The following is a 20,919-nucleotide window of genomic DNA, read 5'->3' on the forward strand; positions in this document are numbered from 1 at the left end:
TGAGATCACCTAGAAAGATCCCCTTTGCTTATCCCCCTCGATACCTATGGACATACAATATTATATGCTAAGAACTATGTTAGTAGTATAGGGCTGCTGAAGAAGACTTGTGTGGTTAGCTGGCATATTCACAAGGGAAAGTGAAATTAATGTGGATTACCTCGTAGCCCAGCACTCTTCCAGTGTTTCTATTCCAGGCAATAGCATTCCATGAAACCTCCATTTCCGAAGCAGAAAAACTCTGGACAGAAGTTCCCCTTGGGGCCAGTTGAGGTTCTGTCATTTAAAAAAAGACACAATCATTTTCAGAAGAGTGCTTCATGGAAAATAAATGCGAAATATGCATATATGCCCGAGTACAACTATTCCAAGGCTGATGACAACTTACCATCTTCCCCAGAGTAGACAATGGACACAGTACTCAGAGATCCTTCTCCTTCATTATTATATACACCCACTTTGACTTCAAAGGGAGAGAGGGGGGTGATGCTTTCATTTCTGTAAACAAACCTTGATGATTCTACAGATGGTACCCTTTCCTTGGTCCAGGCTGTTGAGCCAACTGGCCGCAACATGATGATGTATCCAAATTCCTCTCCGTTCTGTAGTTCTTCTGGAATTGACTTGAGCAGAAGTGATCAATTACTGAGTATTTACAAAAATATTTTATAGAGCTATTATAATTTTTATTGATTAGTTGGCATTTCTTTTAATGTAGACAAACATGGATATTAGCCCTGTTTAATGAAACATTGAAAAAATAATAATACTTTTATTTGGAATGCCAATTAGGAAAATGATCCCAATTAAAGATATTCAGATAAATAAATGAAAAATTTAAATGGAAATGTAAAACAGGTTTTACATGTTTATATCTCTTTCCATGATTATTCATTAAGTTGCAATAATAAAATGTAATAAAAATGGTTTAGAAGATTGCAAGATTTTATAAGTTAAAACATAATTTGGATATGAATTTTTAAACTCAGCACAAAATTAACTTATTAACTATTTCAAGGCTAGCTATATTTTCTTTTCATAAAATTTTCAACAAATTCTTTTAAGACACAGATAATATAACTACTATGTAATATTTGCTTTAAGACATATAGACTATTACTCAAACACAAAAGCATGAAAGACCTCCCAGTATTTTTTAACATACATTTTCATTAGTAGTAACATCAGCGTGCACTTTTCCTGACATTTTTTAAAAAACAAAGCAAAAAAATTTTTCTTATTCCCACAGAGACCAAATTCTGTAAGATTCATTTAAAACCTTAACTTATTATTATTAAAATTACAAAACAAAAATAGACACAAGGTCCCCAGAGCTCTACAGATATTATACATTATAAATTATCACATAAAATAAGCACACAAAACTGAACTTATGCTTGAATTTAGACAAATATTCCACTTGTTTGTAAGAAAATTGTATTTAAAAATCTATGAAAATTTAGGGTTTTTTAAAAAGAAAAATGTTTTTCTTTTCTTTTTCAAATATTTTGATAGATTAATAAAGGCATACCTGATAGGACATTAATGCTTGAGTCCCACCTGCCTACAACTCCTTTTCTGAGGTTTTCCTTTACCCATACATATCCATTAACTGTACCAAATTATCCTGAGACTTGGACCACACCTGCTTACCCAGCAATGGGCACCAGAATCAACGGTCCCATCTTAATCATTATCTATGAGGTGTCCTGGTACCAAATCTTCATGGTCTAGGGTAACTGACAGACCCCATCAATTCCTCTCTCCTACAGAGTTTGAATAGCAAACACAGGTGGGGACAATCCTAGATAAACCTTGAGTAGGCAATAAGTAGAAAACATAAAATGAATACGGCAGGGACAATGAAGCAGAAGGAGCATGAGAAAATGGAAGCCTCTAACTCACATAGAGAAGAGACAGAATGGAGCTGTTCATGAAGTAGGAAGCTGTAGGTCAAAGAAACAGGAAGAACAAGGTGCAAGCATGAGGGACTACTGGAGCAGGCGCTGAATTACCAGAGTAGCTGGCACCAGAGACTAGAGCTTCTGTGCTCTGAACAGTGATGAACGATGTTCCAATTCTTCATTTGACCTGCCTGCTTGGTTACTGAGACTTCTTTTCATCCTCATTACCTCCCACATAGCTTTAAAATAAATCCCCATTAACTGAGATGACCTGAGCTGGTCTCTGTTTCTTGCCATGTGGAACAGTCTAACAAATACAGAAAGTGAAAAGAGAAAGAAAAATATAGGTCCTGAAATCTGGGGAAAGAAAATGTTTCCTTGTATTAGCACTTTCACAGGGAGATCAGAATTAAAAGTGTTAATTTTTAGTGGAATGGAAGGGATTTATGAGAACTTAAGCTACTTGCTAGAGCATTTGATTTGTTTTTGTTGCTTCTCTGATCTCACATTTAATCAAGATGCTTAGCTCATCTGAGAAAGTGAAGGACTTTAGTTTTTGTTAGTCAAGTACAATCAGTGTTTCTCATGATGTTCCCTCAAGAAAGATCCGAGTCCAACATATGTAGTTTAGAAAGGGGGGAGGGGAAGATACTTATTTAGGGCTTCCATTTTATTCTTCCCACATGTGCAGAGGGGAAAATGATGGAAAAATATATATAGCTGTTTAAGATGGTCAGGACAAAAGTCTCCTTCTTTAAGCAAAGGAAATATTCAGTAGAAAAAAAGAAATTCAGAAATTCTTCTGGTATAAAATCTATTAAAGTTGGTAAAGACTAAGAACAGAATTTTTAATCTAGACCAAGGGCAGCAAACTATGGCTTGAGAGCCAAATCTTGTCTGCAGCCTGGTTTTGGAAATAACAAACATAGTCACAACTGTTCATTTATCTATGATATGTGGATGCTTTTGAGGATGATGGCAGGGTTGGAAGCTGTGAGAGAAAATGTGGCCCAGAAGGCTGAATACTTTTCCTGACCAGTCCTCACAAAAAAATAGATAGATAGATAGATAGATAGATAGATGATAGATGATAGATAAATATATATCAACTCCCAGTACAGGTGTTTATCTCTTACTCTATAGTACCTTATCCTATATTCCTAACCTTAAAATCATATTTTATATGGCATATTCACCACAAGTATCTCAAACTTGAGAGTGTCTGGGAGAATAAATTATGATAAGATGTGAATAAAAATACCCTTAAAAAGGAACTGGCATTTACTACATTGAAAAGTTGGATATCGTGTCTAGGTTGCTGGGAACAAAACAAACCAAAACAGATAAACAAACACAAAATACACAATACTTTGGCACTGGAGAAAACACAAGGAGGATGTTTATTTCAGGCAGATTGGTGTATTTACACGAACAGCAATCTGTGATGACCAGTAAAGCTGTCACTTATAAACCATAATGGTGTTTTGTCACTGAATTTAGAATGGTCATTGGTTGTGCATTAGTTTTGAGAGCCCGTCAGGTACTATTTCATCTACAACAGTGGTGACTTTGGCCTGGAATGGTCTCTCCACTCCCAATTTCTTTTTCAAAACATAGTTCCGATGAGCTAGGGTGGTACCTTTCCTGACCTTCTTCTATGCTGGATTAAGACTGTCCTGTCCTGTTGGCCTCTGAACATTCAGACCTTTTTAAAATTTATTTTTGTACCCCCACTGCTTGGAACAGAGTAGCTCTTCTTCATTGAATTGAAAGAGTTCCTAAATGCCTTCTGGTGGCTTGAACTAATGTATGCGTCGCCTTCTAAATATACATAACCTATTCCTTAAAGAAGTTTGGGCATCAGAAGGATTTGGCTCAGTAACTGCATGTATGTGATGCCAAATGTGAATGACACATGGGAAATTGCACCCATTAATGTGATTTCTGCAAGTATCTATCTATCTGATACCCCAAGAAAAAACACAGAGCAAATGACTTTGACTTAATTTTTTTTTTAATATAGAGGCCAACAAATATTTTCTGTAAAGGCCATATAGTAACTATTTTAAGCAATGGGAGACATATGGTCTTTTGCAACAGCATGAAAGCAGCAACATCTTACACCTGAGAGGATTGGTGTGGCAGTAGGGGAATTTGCGTATGAAAATAGGGAGCAGGCCAGGTTTGGCCCATAGGTGATGGTTTGATGAAACTTGCTTTAAAGAAAAGGACATTATATGCCCAAATATGATATGTATTTTTCCATTATATATATATATGTGTGTGTGTGTGTGTGTGTGTGTATTTTTGTAACTTATATCCTTTCTATTTAAGAATAGTATACACAGGATTTCCCATTCCTCTCATATATTGAATATATAAAAACAATTATTTACCAATCTGTAGTAATTTCTGAACTTAGAGGAGAAAAAATAATGCAGGAAGTCAGGCAAAATTCCCTATACACTATGACGAAATGCTTATTTGGCCTTCAAAGAATATTGAAGCCCAAATAACCTACTTACCATCACACTAAAGCAAACCTCTGTAGGCTCATGTGGGAGTCACTAATTTTGTGGGAAATGTGTTCACAGGACAGGAATAATTTGATTAACTTACTGTTTAAGGCAGATATATAGGGACTCTTGCCCACCCTGAACCATGACATCAGGTAGGGACATGTGGAATTCAAATTTAGGACATAGTAAGAGAGCATGGAGCAAGAGCCCTGTTTCAAATGCTCCACTGCCCACCACCCATATCACATTTCTTTCTCTTTTTTTTTAAGATTTATTTATTCATTTTAGAGAGCAGAGAGTGTGAGCGGGGACATGGAGGGGCAAAGGGAGAGGATGAGAGAATCTCAAGCAGGCTCACACTGAGTGCGGAGTCGGTTGTGGGGTTTGATCCCACGACCCTCAGTTTATGACCTGGGCTGAAATCAAGAGTCAGATGCTTAACTGAGTCACCCAGGAGTCCCCCATATCATATTTCTAAACCTCTGTTTTCTTGTCTGAAAGTGGCATAACCCATCTCCTAGCACTGGTGTGAGGACTGAATGACATGAAATGCCCAGTGCAGCACAGAAGCCCTGTAAGCGCTCTGCAAGTGTAGTCCCCTCTCCCTCAGGCCTTGGAGAGTCTCTTCTCTCTCAGTACCACCCACCCATCCAACAGGTACTCAGGAAGGCCACGCCACATTCCAGGCACTGTGCTGGGCTCACAATGTCTATGTGAAACTAGATGTCCAGAAGAAAGGATGACTTTTAGAGTAGCTACACCTGGTTTTTGGCTCTGTCATTTACAACCTTGAGAAAACAACATCTCTGTGCCTGAGTTTACTCACAGATAAAAAGGGTTTGCTACTACTACCACTCTCTCTCTCCATCTTTAATGGAATTTTGTAAGGAATAAAATGAACCTTTTACTACTGCAAAATCATTTATAGATACAATGAAGTACTCTTACTCAACAACAGTGTTTCTAAACCTCAGAACTATTGACAGTTTGGGCCAGATAATTCCTTGTGGTGGGGGCTGTCCTGTGCATTGTACAACGTTGGGCAGCATCACTGGCCTTGGCCCAAGCACAACTCTCTCCCAACCTAGTTGTGACAATCAAACATGTCCTCAGACGTTGTAAAATGTCTACTGAGGGATAAAATCACCCTGCCTCCCAATGAGACCCTCCCTTGTATGTGTCAGCTAGGGTGATTTTTAATTAAAACATCCATGGCCATCATGCTCTTAGGTGTAATATTAAAATGTCCAAGGAAGTGGATGTTTTGGCAGTATGAAAGTTATTATCAAAATGTTAAAAACATGTACACAGGCAATGAAACAGGGAAAGGCTCTTTTATCAGTTATAGCTGAGGCTCAAAGCTGACAACAAGGGTATGACATGATATGCATTCCAAAGAAAGACATCAAACCATTTATAGGCAAAATTTAGCCTCTCCTTTATGACAAGTGTATATCAAAGGAGTGTTCATTTTTTTAGGGAAAGAATAGCAGGAAAATATTTCTTCTGAGAGAGTTGTAGAAAAAGCTGTGCATTCCTACCCCTCTACCAAGGGAAAGTAATGGGGCCACTTCTCATCCTTTGCCTAACCAAGTGAAGAGGTATGTGCTCTCTGGAATCTGGGACAGATAGGTTCTTTTAACAATGCCTGAGAAACTTCTAAAGGAGAGAGAGATCTGGACAACACATGGTAGCAGAGTGAAGAGACAGGCTAAGCAGGCACGCACTATACTCCCACTGAACATGGAACAAAGGTATGTTTGCTGAGGGTGAATGCAAGGGAACAGTCCCCGAGCAGCTCTGAAAGGACTCTATCCACAAAGATCATCCAGAAGAGAAAGACAACTGGACATAGACCACCAGACCCTGGGAACTGAGGAGTCTTTTCAGCAGCCAGTTGGGCTTGCACCAAGGAATTGTAACTCCAAGTCCCCTGTGAGGGATGTCCTGGATGCCCCACCCCTCAACCAAAAAACAAAACCAAACAAAAAAACAACTACCCTATAATACAACAGCATCTGATGGTTACCAGAGGGGAAGTGGGTAGGGGGATGGGTGAAACAGGTGATGGGGATTAAAGAGCTCACGGATCATGACGAGCACTGAGTAATGTATAAATTGCTGGCTCACTACACTGTACACCTGCAACTAATATAACACTGCATGTTAACTGTACTGGAATCAAAATTAAACACTTATTAAAAAAAAATAACAGTGTCTGGTCATTTGCCACTTCTGGAGTACTCCAAAGTCAAATTACCAATGTACCAGAAATCGGGACCTTTTCAGTACTCTTCCTCTTCTCTTAGCCCAAACTCGCCACAACTCTGGAGGAGCAAGAGGTAACGCAGGGAGTAGGGAAGGTGAAATTCAACAGCAGAATGGAGACTAGATAGAGAACTGACTATACATTCCCTTTCACACTGTGGAAGCCTTAGGCTGAGGCAAGCCCAAGCTACTGGAAACGACAAACATTAGGTTGGAGAAAAGTTTAAGGTTTATGATGATAAACCAGGCTAAAATTTTTAATAAGTATAGAAATGAGGCTACATGTTAATTTCCGAGAATAAGATCCACAAAAGCTATGCCATCTGTCCAAGTTTTTGTCTGGATGCAGGGAAGGGTTTAAAGAACAGTGATAAGAAAGGAATTGTTTCCACCTGCACTCTCCTGAGTCTAACTCGTGTGCAAGAGAATAGTTTCATTAGTAATAAATACAAAAATGTCTAGTCCATCAAGTCACTACTGAAATGCTACTAACAAACCTTCAATAGACCCTGAAGTTGTTTTTCTTGTATTTGGGGAGAGAATTGTGTTCAGTTAGTTACATTCCCTCATGTTAGTACAAATAAAAGTTTCTAATATCCCCTCTAAGTAATTCATCATCAGGAGTCTTTCATACCATGTATTTTTATATATTCTCAGTAGTGATCAAATAAATCTTTTTGTTTTTCAGTATTCTTCCTGGCCGGGTAAATCTTTTCCTTTCAAAATAACTCAGTTGGACAGAAAATTACCTCCCACGTAATGACGAGTTCCGACCGACTTCCTCCACCTCCATTGATGTTTGTTGGTGCCACAACAGGGACTGAAAGCAACCAAGAGAAATGTGGGATGGCAATTATTAAAGTACATCTTCATCAGGAAGAATTTTGTTTTTAGATTTCACCTTTCAAAATCTCATGCTGCACATTGTGAGAGTCTTGCATTTTTAATGAACATAAATTATGTTTACACATATCCAAATTTCTAAGAGAGAGGACACAGTTGTGTTTGATACATGAGCACCCTGGTTCCAAAATTAATTAAAAATCGAGTAACATCGTGTATTTGACATTATTATGCATCATCTACTAATTGGCAAAATGATGTTCCATTCAGATGGTAACAGTGACACTGCTGATTTAGTGCCTAATTATACAGTTGTGCTGTAAACAAGTTACTGAGGCAGTCTATTAATTCTTTTTTTAATAAACAAACTAAAATGATTTTTCTTTTTTTTAGTCATCAAGTGAGCTTAATGTTTAAAAATGCATTCTTAAAATATGTCAGTAAATAAATTCTTATCATTATAACTCTGTGTTTGGATCTCACATTCTCTTAGTACTTTTCCTCTAACCTTTCATTTGGCAGCTAAAAAGAGGGACCCCTGTCAAGAATGTGACAGAGGCGATTCTCTCCATTTAACTCTAGGACTCGAAGGCTCTGTGGTAGGACATTCCAGACCCTGATCATTTTTATGAATTAGAAAACAATTATGCCCTTCATGTATACCCTTGTGAGGACTAGTATGATGAATAGTAAGTAGTTTGAGGTAAATCACAAAATTGATGAGAGTTGTATGTGTGGGTCTTGTAGTATATAATCAGATTGGAGTGTTACTTTATGTATGTGGAAGTGTTGAAATGTAATCCTTTTCACGAAATAATGGCAGATGCATCCTAAATCTGTGATAATGGATATATCTGCATGATACGTTTTTTAAAGGTTGAATTTATATGTAATTATTTTTGATTAAGATCCAGAGGTGGGGGATGGAAGTGCCTGGGTATGTTTGCTGACTGGTAGGCAGGAATTAAAATATATAATATTTAATTGCCCATTTCAAAATTTTCTCCCACTATGGAGACCATCCAAATTCAGACTATTTATTTTAATTATTGCCATTTGATACAAATGTTTAACTTTATAAACAACATAGTGATAAAATAGTCTAACTGTTCTTTTTAATAATAGCACTTATCAGGCATTACCCATTTTCATATTCAAATTTGCCCTTTGTCTGCTTTGACCTTCACAATGCATTTAAAAGATTGTCTTGTACTTACACCCTATTTTCTTTTTCTTTTTTTTTTTTTAATGATTTTTTATTATATTATGTTAGTCACCATACAGTACATCCCCGGTTTCCGATGTAAGGCTCGATGATTCATTAGTTTACACCCTATTTTCTAAGTCTTTCATGGCTTTTGGCCAAAAACACATAAATCCATGTGGGTTCTACAATTGCAGGGTTTTTGGTACTCAACAACTTATAGCTACACTTTTCCAGGACCATTAAAATATTGTAGATACATAAGGAAATTATTTTAAATTGTACTTTACTCTCTACAAAGTTTCCAATATTCTGGGCAATAAAATTCCTTCTTTTCATTCCTTTTTCAAATGAAACATACTAAACCTAAAACCATATTGAGAAGTGTCTTTAAGAAGCTACCAAGAGGGGCACCTGGGTAGCTCAGCCGTTAAGCGTCTGCCTTCGGCTCAGATCATGATCCCAGGGTCCTGGGATCGAGCCCCGCATCGAGCCCGCATCCGGCTCCCTGCTCGGCAGGAAGCCTGCTTCTCCCTCTCACACTCCCCTTGCTTGTGTTCCCTCTCTTGCTGTCTCTGTCAAATAAATAAATAAAATCTTAAAAAAAAAAGTTATCAAGAAAAAAAAAAGGACACACTTCAGTCTGATTTGGAAACCATGGGTAATTATGATGAACGCCCAGTCTCATCACGCTACTGAGACAAGAGTGTTAGTGGTTAATAGGAGGTAGTGCACAAGCTTTACTGTAAAAGTTTACAATTAGGGTCAACCCTGCCCAAAGACACCGTGATGTGAATCAGCCGCAAAAAACAACCTAAAACTCAAGCTAACAGCGAGTCTATAGGCCACCCTTGGAGATTCTCCTCCAGCCATTCTATGGTAAGGCCTGGGACTTTCTACATTTACACATTTCCCTATGGCAATCTCTTGCTCATCTAGGTTAAGACCCATGGTTATGGAGAACGCTGGCGCCCAAGTCTGAAGGTCTGAGTTCAAATCCTGACTCTGAAACAGTCAGCTAGGATCCTGGTCTTCCTTTTCCTCTTCTGTAGAATGAAGGACTCTCCTATCAGCTCTAAACTTCTAGGATGATCTCATTTAAGATCTTACTGTCAAATATGTTGTTTTTCAGTCCCGATCCTATAATAAAAATACTTACATTATCTTTAATTTGAAACAAGCCTTAATGACATCTGACAGTTGCGCACGCTTAATTGAAGTACTTTGTGCTTGTAAAGCTAAGCTAGTGACAACAGGGTGATCCCTCATTTATATGACTGAATAAGAATGTGAACTGTGTTAGCTGCACGCAGCAAGCAAATCAAATGTTACCCTGGATGTAACGTTTAGGAGTAGAACAAAGAGGATCCATTGAAAAAAAGCTTAAGAAGGGGTGATTTCTGAGCCAGGTTCCACTTGTATTTTGCTGTTCAGTGAACCAACTGATGCTCAATTAGTGCTTCTGTTAAATGAGCTTAGGATTTACCTCATTTGCATGGGAAAGAATTTATACTATTGCTCAATGAAGCTGCAACTAGGTCAGAGTTGAGAAATAGATGGAAATGTGTGGCTGATTGCACCTACAGAGTCTCAATTAATTCTTGGCTACAACACTTAATGAAACAAGCGGTAACTCATTTGCATGTACAAATCTACAGATTCTCTGTTGGAGTTTGGCTAGAAAATTGATGAGATGAGAGGAGAGGAGAGCTTCTGAAAAACTCTTATTTTTGACGTGCCTGCTTAGGTGTAATCATCTCCTATTGAACTTATATTTGGTGAAAATACTCCTTGCTTTGTGTACATAAAAATGTGAAAATGAAAGCTGCTGGTTTCCTGCCTCTGATTTGGGGCCCAAAATACCCATAAAAATACCTCTTACTTGTCTTAAGAACTATGCCATAAAGGATCTTCCACATGTTTAGAAGACATTAATTTCTCACCTGACGCTTTGGTTCTTAACAATTCTGATGCTTTACTTGGTTCTCCAATCCCAATGCTATTCCCAGCAACGACACGAAATTCATATTCCACCCAAGGACTCAAACCAACCACTGTTGCATTGTACGTCTTGCCACTGAGAATTTCTGGAACTAAAAATAGGGGGGCACTTATGCATTAAAACTGGCACCACTTAACATCAATCAAACAATCAAACAAATACATCTGTTTTAGAAAAATCACCCGAAAACACTGGTGTCACTTACCAGTCGAAACAGCCTGCCAACCCACAGAAAATGGTGTCCGAGCCTGAACAGTAAATATTTGAATGGGACTATTATTATCTGAGCCTGGTCTCCAGCTTAGTTGAGAAGTAGTACTGGAAATGTGTTCCACTCTTACATCCTCAGGGGGACCTGGTGGACCTTGAAAAACATGTTCGATGATAACTATATTGAAAATTATTAAATTCATTGATTTGGAATGGGGCAGTTTATTTTTATCTGTTATACTTAGAAAATACAATGTTGAACATAATGTACTTTTAGCAAAATATTTGAGATAAAGCCCTATTAATTCAGTTTACATGATGAGAGACTAATTTAGAAATCTTCCTTTGAAGATTAGAAAATTCTGGGGTGCCTGGGTGGATCAGTCGGTTAAGCGACCAACTCTTGATTTCGGCTCAAGTCATGATCTCAGGGTTGTGAGACTGAGCCCTGCATTGGGCTCTGTGCTAGGTGTGGAGCCTGCTTAAGATTCTCTCCCTCCTCTTCTGCCCCTCCCCCCTCCCTCTTAAAAAGGAAAGAAAGAAAATTCCAATCATGCACTGGTTCATTATCATCCATTAGGGAACTAATCTCAAAAACTGAAAACAACTTTCATATGTTCCATTTTCAAAAGGTAACTCAAGTAAATGCAGCTAATATGGAGAACTATAGGAATATATGACTTTGACCTGTTCTGATGAGAATGGTTTATTATAAATAGAAGGCATGCCTAACTTTTAGGGACTGACACTGGACGCTGAGTCTGACCATTCCTTATAAATACACAAACCTACTCAATTCAATATCTATATCCACATTACATATACCCTGGAGTCTTAAAGTTTAGAAAAATTTTTAAAAATCTATATTTTTATCTCACTTCTTTATCATGATGTGGTTGGTTACTCAAAGATCTACCATTTACATATTAACATTGCTGGCTATGAATAAATAATGTGCTCATTTATGTCCACCACTATGCTTACCTCTAACAATGATATCAGCTACAGCAGATAAACTTTCTAGAGTTGTTTTTACCGTGCATAGATATTTTCCTGAATGATTTAACTGAATATTCCTTATCATCAAATCCCCAACGGATTCCTGCAGATAGAAAATGAAAGGGGGATAAAAACATAGTAATTCCCAGCAGGTCCCATTGTTTTTTACAGCTGAATAAATATTAAATATGAGACAACTCTGAAATTAGGAGATATACTAGTATCATTGTAGTTTTCCTATCTCCCCTATTATAATTACATCCAGAACACAAGCATTTCTATGAAAGAAAACAAAATAAAACAAAAACAGATGCAGCTTCATAAACAGAGAGTGGTTATCCATGCAAATAGGTATGGGGAGAATAATTAGGAAAGATGTTGATTCATGTGAAAGACTTGATTTATTTTATTAAGTACTTAAAAATCAACTTACTCCTCCGATCCTTTCAAAATGAGCCACTCCTTTTTTTAAGTCTATGACATCTCCATTGAAAGACCATATAAATACAACTTCAATGGAGGGGTCATGGGACACCTGGCATGGTAGGACTATACTCTCTCCAACTGTAACATCCATTTTGGAAGGTGGAATGGTAATAACAGTCCTCTCTGTTGAGAAAAAATATTATTATGATAAAAAGCTTTTGAAACTTGACATATGGCAACAAAATACATATTTTACATGGTTTTGCAATTGCTTGAAATTGTATAACTATAACTTGGAGTTCTACTATATTCAGCATGAATAATTCTATTCTACTTTTTTCAAATATTTCTGCATTAATCAGTGTAGCTTATTACCTGTCATAAAAGTCAGGATATAGTTTTACTCATATTTTATATAAAAATGAATAGTTGATAGAGACTGTGGACTTCAAAAGACAGTATTCTATACATGAAAAGTGCACCACATAGTTTTTATTTTTTTTTAAATTTATTCTGAAATTCTAGGTGCAACATTATAATCCACACACTGGTTGCAGCTCTAGTCTGCGTTAATTTTGTATACTATGGGAAAAACGATGCTTTTAAGATCTTAACTACAATAGTTTATATAGAGATTTATAATAAGTGTATATTTACTACTGTGAATATAATATTTATCCTATTTCTGACATAGCTGTGGTAATAATTTTCTATTTTATCTAAAGACACAACATGGAGATGTATGTTTTCCCTCTCTTATCCAGATTTCGCAAGGCTAGAATTATACATCTATCATAAAACACTTCCCTCTAGAAACATCAGTCACAGTGCCAACCACTGTTCTACAAGTCCTAGCATTTCACTGACCAAAGTTTCAAAGGTCATTTCCAAAAATGTTCTAGTTGGACTCGGGAGTCCTATATCTCTCTGATTAAAAAGGACTCATAGTGATAGATCCTATCTGACTACATTTTTTTATAACAAAATAAATAGTTTCGATTTTAGAGGGCTAAGAATTGACTGAAAGGGGAAACTCAGTAACCACAAAGAGGCCCTGGGCATACATTTGGATTCAGATATGCACTATCTTACAAAAATAAAATAATATTTTAAGGAATTTACATTTAAGAATTAGGGGTTTGGGTAAATTATACTGAAAAAATACCGTACATAAAGAAGTTTCAAAACCGCAACATGAGAACCTGGAAAATCTCTTTCTCTAAAGATCATTCGTGAGATAAAGTTTAACCCCGTAGAAACCAATAATCTTGGGTTTTAAGGTACATATTGATAAAGCGAGCCATGGAAAAATAAAGGCACATTTTATATTTCTGCATATAACACAGAAAATCAAACTCAACAGACATCAGGTATATCCTTATGTTCGTGTAATTTATTTATATTTTATGTTTGCATAATTTAAAAATACTCTTTCCTTTATTGTATCAGATGCATACACTTTCTATTCTAATTATTTTTGGAGAAGAGCTTGAAGAATGATTTTGTGGGCTACATCCATTCCTAATTTTGAGCCTTCTTCACTTCTCTCCCCCAGAGTAAGGGTTTCAAGAACACTTTTTAGAACTAGAAAATATTTTTCTAGTTTTTTGGAAAAAGAATGTATCACTAATGTCTTATTTACATTTTTGGGAGGATGAGTCGGCTAATTGGATGTGTTGGTAGCGCAAAACTGCTCTGACTTAAAGTTTTAGATCATGCAATTAAAGTAATTTTCAGACATCAAAAATGACAGCAACTCCTTCCATTTATGGCCCCACAAAGCAGCAAAGTTAGATAAATCATTCCCTGCATACATAGCTCATTGGTAGTACAGTAATAATGACTACCACTTCATGAATAAGAAATATTTGCATTATAATTTGTAATGTTTAGATGTCATTACTAGTTAATTCATTTATTAACTAGTATTTACTGAGCACCTACCAAATTCCAGCCATCTGTCAGGAGGAAAAAAAAACATCAAGTATAAATCATACGGTGCCTGCCTTCAGAGAGATTTAAGTCTAAAGAGAGAAGTTGACACTAATCAAATGATATGAATGGATATATAATTACAGCTGTGGTAAGTGTCATATATTAGAAGTAAACGACCCCATTAAAATGGGGGATCCTGAGGAGTCAGTTTATTGAAAAAGGGTTGTTTTGGCTGAGGGTAAAAGGTAAACAGGAATTAGCTAGGTAAAGTTGGCAGGTGGGGGAAGGATACCTATGTCGGCGAGAGGCAGGAGCATTTACAAAGAGTGTGTGTGAAGAAGAAACATGGATGGTAGATGCAGAGCCATCGTTTCACTGGAAATCCTAGTACTGGGGTATAAGACAGGAGCGAAGATGGGAAATAGGAAGCTGGGTGATAGTCGCAGTAAAGACTTAAAAGCCTGAGATGTCTTTATGATCTGTGGGTCACAGTGTGAAATGGAAATGTGGGGTGCTTTGATCAAAAAACAAAGAAAGAAGTTCTATGAAAGATACTAAATATAAAGCAACTTGCTTTGGAAATGTATATGTATAACTTATAAAATGTAATAGGGGAATAGTGATACATGAGTCACAGCATAAGCTTGCAAATTGCAAAAAATATATTTTTGGTGTCAGTTCTATATAATACATTAAATAATGCTTTATTAAAGTGATAACTTGCTTGCTCTAAGCTTCTTCTCACATTTCCGTAAATTTACGTATGGGAATTCATGTTTTAAGCAACTTCATTTTCAATTGATATAACTGGCATCAGATTCTCATGACAAATGTAAAATCACAAACATTTTTCAATAATTTTTGATTTTGTAAAGGATCTTTCTGTTGATATAACTGTTACCCAACTGTAAAGAGTAGTTTATAGGATGTGACAACATTGGAATACAGTTCTAACAAATTATTTTGAACTATAAATTTTAGAACATCTAGAGCTGATAATTCCACGGAACAATTTTTTTCTAGATTTAACTCTTCAAACAAATCCATTTAGTGTAAGTCTGAATTAAATTTTAAATGTAAATTTAAACAATGGAACTTTAATGTTCTTCTGACATACCCTGTAACTTCTGAAGACTGCACAAGAAACCGAAAGTGCTTTAATGACTTGTGTATAATCCAAAATGCCTATTTATGCATTCTATTGCCTTATCTTCAATTACAAGGAAACACTCGTTAATAATTGGTTCACCTGGAGCTTCATATAAAAATAGTGTTCTTTTCCATTGAGTGGAAAAATCTTTAAATTTAATTTCTGTTATAAGCCTCTGGATATTAGCGTTGCAATGTTGGACAAATTTTTAAAACCGTGTATGCTAAACTCTTTGAAGAATGTGAATAACTCTGTGATATGCCTTGTTGCCATGCTCACGTGCAGGCCTTTATTTTGTATGTCTTTCCTGACAAACTTTACTGCTTGAACCCTGGCAGTTCCTGTCCTGGTGCTCAGGTTGAAGAGTTAGTATTTCTGCAAATGTCACACAGATCCTACGGACAGGCTCTGTGGGCAGACAGGCAAGTGGACCGACCCCTCACTTTGGATCCCAGCACTGACTGCTTTCTGAGTCCCTTGTTCTCCTGAGGCCCTTGCAGCTGGCCACTGAAGCTTCTGCGGCTGCTGTGACCCTCACCTCCACCAGTCTGGGCCCAGGTCCTGCTGCGCCCACCTTCTCGAGTCCTCAGCACTCCTGAGTGCCATGAGGTACGGGGGTGTACACGGTACCGACTCTCGCGTGGACGCGGTCTGCTTGGCGAACAGGCCTGAGCCTGTTTGCACGCGGGCGGCTGCTGCTGCACCATAAGGAGGTGCACCTGTTACCATGCAGTGAATTTCCTCTCCTCACAGGCATGCTCTGCGGTCCCATCGGACTTCACTGACAAAGGACAACATCAGAGACAAGAGGACTACGAATCTCAAGACAGTGACATCGGGGCGACACACCAAAACGAGGCATTTCTCAGCACAGGGTCCTATGTGACTGAGTTGCACACCAAGGAAGCCGGTCCTGGATGACATGTTAAGGAATGTATTCTTTTTGCTGACGGAAAATGGGAAGCATTGGAAGTATGAAGCAGAGGCAATGGTATGAGGACATACCAGTATATGCAGGGTGAAAAAACAGATCATACATGAAAAGAAAAGGCTTCTATGAGAATTGACATTTTATCCAAAAGAAGGCGATGCATGATTATCTGAGCATAGTTCCCTGTGAGTATTGTGTGGGTGAGGGGGTGCTTGGACAAGGAATCTTTTAACTACTGTATCCTCTCGTCACACCACACGCAGACCTGTCCTAATCCTGTGTAGGTGGCTCGGCAAGAGCCACAAGGTTGCTGACTGCTACCCTAAAGCGTTCTCTTCTACAACCACGCACAGCTCCGGGCTCAGAATTCCAAGTGGATACCCCACAGAGACAAAAATCACACTTGTGGAGAATGGGAGAGCGGTTCTTGTGCAGCAGAAATATACAGAATCTTCGATGCTATTTTAGGAAAAGAACAAGGACTATGCTTTAGTTCATTAATGAGTCCTCCTGTGCGAACACTTAAACTCTTAAGAAACTCTAATATCAGAGATTTTTTTTTTTCAAACCATTCAAATCAGTCTCAGGGATCAGAGGGATGTATATACACACATTTACTCTACTCCTTTCCTGGGAGTCCATATATATCAGTAGAGTAGGTGTAATAACGTGAAGCTCGTGATTAACACTGAAGCACTCCTTGGTTCTTACGGATAAGTAAGATCATTACGGCCTGAATTATAACAAATTAAAAAGGAAAGAAGTCGACTGTGGTAGACTCTATCATCTGTGAAACTCTGAAATTCTTTAAGCCTCTTTCTCTTAAAACAAAATAGAGAGAGTTGTTCCTTTTCATTCTGTATCATTTCATTCTTCTTGCAAATTCCGTAAGTATTTGTAGAAATTCTAGTCTAGTAATTTAAACGTTTTAGCATGCATAACAGCTTCTCAGAGAACATGTTAAAAATGTGAATTCCTTGACTCCTACCAGAAATACTGATTCAGTAGGTCTGTGAGGGAAACAGAGAATATGGATTTTTAACAGGCCGTTTTTTCAGCTGATTTTGATGTAGTTAGTCCAGGGACCATACTTGGAGAAATACTGCCTCAGGTTTTGAAATTTGAATCTGAAATTTCTATTTAAAAAAATTCAAGTTACGTAAATATGTGGTCAGAAAGTCTCCAATGCTTTAGATCCAGAAAAAAGTCCTATCGAGTAACATGTCATTGGTTAGTAATGCTTCAAAAATAAATACACAAAAATGGACTTTGGAGCTTATTTAACTGTAATTAATTCTGTATACCATATCTGCTTTTAGAGTTTCACAGTACATTTTAGCATATTAAAAGCACTGAGAAATTCTGGATTAAAGAAACTTCTTAAAGTGTATTTAATATAGGCTTCCTACACTTACTAGATATGGAACAGTTTTAATCCAGGTAACACCTCTTATTACATCTTGGGATATAAAAGGGGCACCTGGGTGGTCCAGTTGGTGGAGAGTCCGACTCTTGATTTCGGCTCAGGTCATGATCTCAGGGTCGTGATATCAAGTCCCAAGTCGGGTTCTGCACTCAGAGGGGAGTCTGCTTAAAATTCTTTCTCCCTCTGCTTTTCACCCCACTCATGCAAGTGCATGCATTGTGCATGCGTTATCTCTCTCAAATAAATAGACTTTTTTTTTTTTAAGATTTTATTTATTTATTCGACGGAGATAGAGATAGCCAGCAAGAGAGGGAACACAAGCAGGGGGAGTGAGAGAGGAAGAAGCAGGCTCATAGCAGAGGAGCCTGATGTGGGGCTCGATCCCATAACGCCGGGATCACACCCTGAGCCAAGGCAGACGCTTAACCACTGTGCCACCCAGGCGCCCCAATGAACAGACTTCTAAAAGAAGAAATACATTTGGGACATAAGAAATCCTGAAAAACAATGTTTGGAAATATGACTGTCATGGTTGAAGAGGATTAACACACATTCACATACAGATTGATATGTGCTTATGTGCATGTATTTAGCACACATATACATATTGAAACACATATTTATGAGACAATCATGTAATCTGAATTCTAATTCTGGAATAATTATTAATTTTGTAACATAAGAAAACTAGTTTTATTGTTATGTTAAAAAGATTCCCTCTTCTATTAAAGATACGTTATGAAATATTTACACATGAAATTATGATGTCTGTGATTTGCCTCTAGATATTTGGGGTGGATGTTGAGGAAGTAGTAGGTGAGGGTATGGATGAAACAAAGCTGGATATGAGCTGATGATTAACAACCCTGACTGATGGGTTCATGGGAGTTCCTTACACTATTTTTTCTACTTTCCTCTTCGTCATTCTTAATAAAAGAAAAACAGAAAATGATGAAATCAGTAAATATTTATATATAAAATAAGGAGGCACCTTTTCCATTCAGTTTCTAAATGATAAGGATATATCACTTTTTGAAGATTATCCTAAATACGAATGACCAACATTCATGAAAAGTTCATAAAATTACAGAATTTTAATATTTCCATTTTTAATCTCCTTTAGTAAGATACAAATCATATAAAAATAGCTTGACATCACAAACTTATTCTTGGGGCACCTGGGTGGCTCAGCAGTTAAGCATCTGCCTTTGGCTCAGGTCATGATCCCCGTGTCCTGGGATTGAGCCCCATGTCTGGCACCCCGCTCAGTGGTGAGTCTGCTTCTCCCTCTGCCCCAGCCCTGCTTGTGCTCTCTCACTGTCTCTCTCTCTCTTTCCCTGTCTTTCAAATAAATAAATAAAATCTTCTAAAAAATTATTTTTAAAAAATCCTATTCTTAAGAAGTAGAAGGAAAGGTTTAATAAGATATATAATGCTTTTGATGAATAGCCTTACTCAAATTCACATGGTCATAATAGCCAAAGATGCTTCCAGAACACATCTTTAGTTATGAGTCCTCAGGACACATGAGAACTGATATTAAAACGTCTGCCAGAATTGTTTAGCATGATTTCGTTAAACACAAATGAAACTTGTTCCTTGCATCAATGGCCAAACACACTATTACATATTTTGATCCCTAACTACAGTTTTAGAAACTAGGGGATGGCAATCCAATGTGTAATTGGCCTTTCCTGACCATCCAGAACATATTCTTTTTGGTCCCTTTTTATTTATTTGTTTCTTTTGTACCTTCAACTCAGTTGAAACCTTCATCTGTGAGTAATAATCTTTCAGCGTCACTGTTCAGAATAATAACTTCTCAGGTGTTTCTGAAGTTACCAACTTCTCTCAAACAACGGACAAAACAGGAATAAAATCACCAAACCTTTCTTACTCTGTACAAACATGGGATTCTGCCTTCATTTGTCTATGACATTATAGGAAATGTTGCTAAGATACCAACATAAAGGAAACTAGTGTATAAATAGCATTTCAAACAGGTGACAAAATTCTCTGATATTTTCTCTCACTAGTTAATTTGCGAAGACTACAAATAAATACTTTAAATTTGGTCCTCTTCCTAATTCCTCAGAACCTCAATTTAATGTACCTATTAACATACTAGCCCTCTCCAAGTTAATTTCTTCTTCCATTTGCATGCTTCAATATGGGAATCATAGTTTTTCTAACTATAAGAACGTCGTCAGGAACATCATCAGCATTTCTTTTAGTGTGGAGTTGATAGTGATGGAATCTTGGAGATTTTGTTTGTGTGAAAGCATCTCTACTTTGTATTCATTCAGGAGGATATTTTTGCTGGGAAGAGAATTCTCATCACTAGTGTCTTTCAGCCCATTAAAAAAAGCCATTCCACAGTCTTCTGGATTTTCTTATTTCTGTTGCTATCACAACTGCCAGTCTTATTGTTGTTCTTTTAAAGGTAATGTTATCTTTTTTATCAGGATAGTTTTATTTTCTTTTCTTCTTTTGGTTTCACTACTATGTGCTTATTTAAACTTTCCTTTGTGTTTATCCTTATTAGGGCTCATATAATTCCCTTAATAGGATGGCTGTGGTCATTTTCAGTTGGGTTTTTTTTGTTTTGTTTTGTTTTTTACTCTCTGGCAATTATTTCCTCAAATACTGCTCATCCCTCATTTTCTTTCTCCCTTCTCCACTCCTTTTGGAAGTACAATTTCTACATATGTTGGAACTATTCATATCAAATATACTCCTTATGTTCTTTTTTGTTTGTCTTCCCCATTGTATTTTCTCTCCACGTGGCAGTCTGGATATTTTCTATTCATACATCCTCCATTTTACGAATTCTTTTCTGTGCCATATCTAATCTGGCATTAAATCAGTCTATATTGTTCTTAATTTTAGCTTTTGTATTTTTCAGTTGTAGACTTCCAGTTGATCCTTTTTTATTGCAATCAAGTTGACACACAATATTATTTTCGTTTCAGGTGCACAACATAGTGATTTGACAATTCTATACATTACTCAATGCTCACCACAATAAATGAGGTCACCAGCTGTCACTGCACAGTTATTAAAATATTACTGACTATATTCCCTATGCTGCACTTTTCATTT

The 20,919-nt window shown here is 37.1% G+C and overlaps 1 protein-coding gene across 1 annotated transcript in view; it reads right to left on the bottom strand.

Annotated features, from left to right (window-relative positions):
* The window catches only part of CNTN6 (contactin 6), a 270,310-nt gene that overhangs the window by 13,787 nt on the left and 235,604 nt on the right, over nt 1-20,919 (bottom strand). The window contains 7 exon segments of the mRNA XM_045808106.2: nt 161-276; nt 389-623; nt 7,441-7,511; nt 10,682-10,831; nt 10,946-11,104; nt 11,935-12,052; nt 12,383-12,558. Coding sequence (XP_045664062.2) covers nt 161-276; nt 389-623; nt 7,441-7,511; nt 10,682-10,831; nt 10,946-11,104; nt 11,935-12,052; nt 12,383-12,558 — 1,025 coding nt within the window.

The sequence above is a fragment of the Ursus americanus genome, chromosome 14 (assembly GCF_024610735.1).
Source record: "Ursus americanus isolate L20-20 chromosome 14, mUrsAme1.1.p, whole genome shotgun sequence".
Classification (NCBI taxonomy): Eukaryota; Metazoa; Chordata; class Mammalia; order Carnivora; family Ursidae; genus Ursus; species Ursus americanus.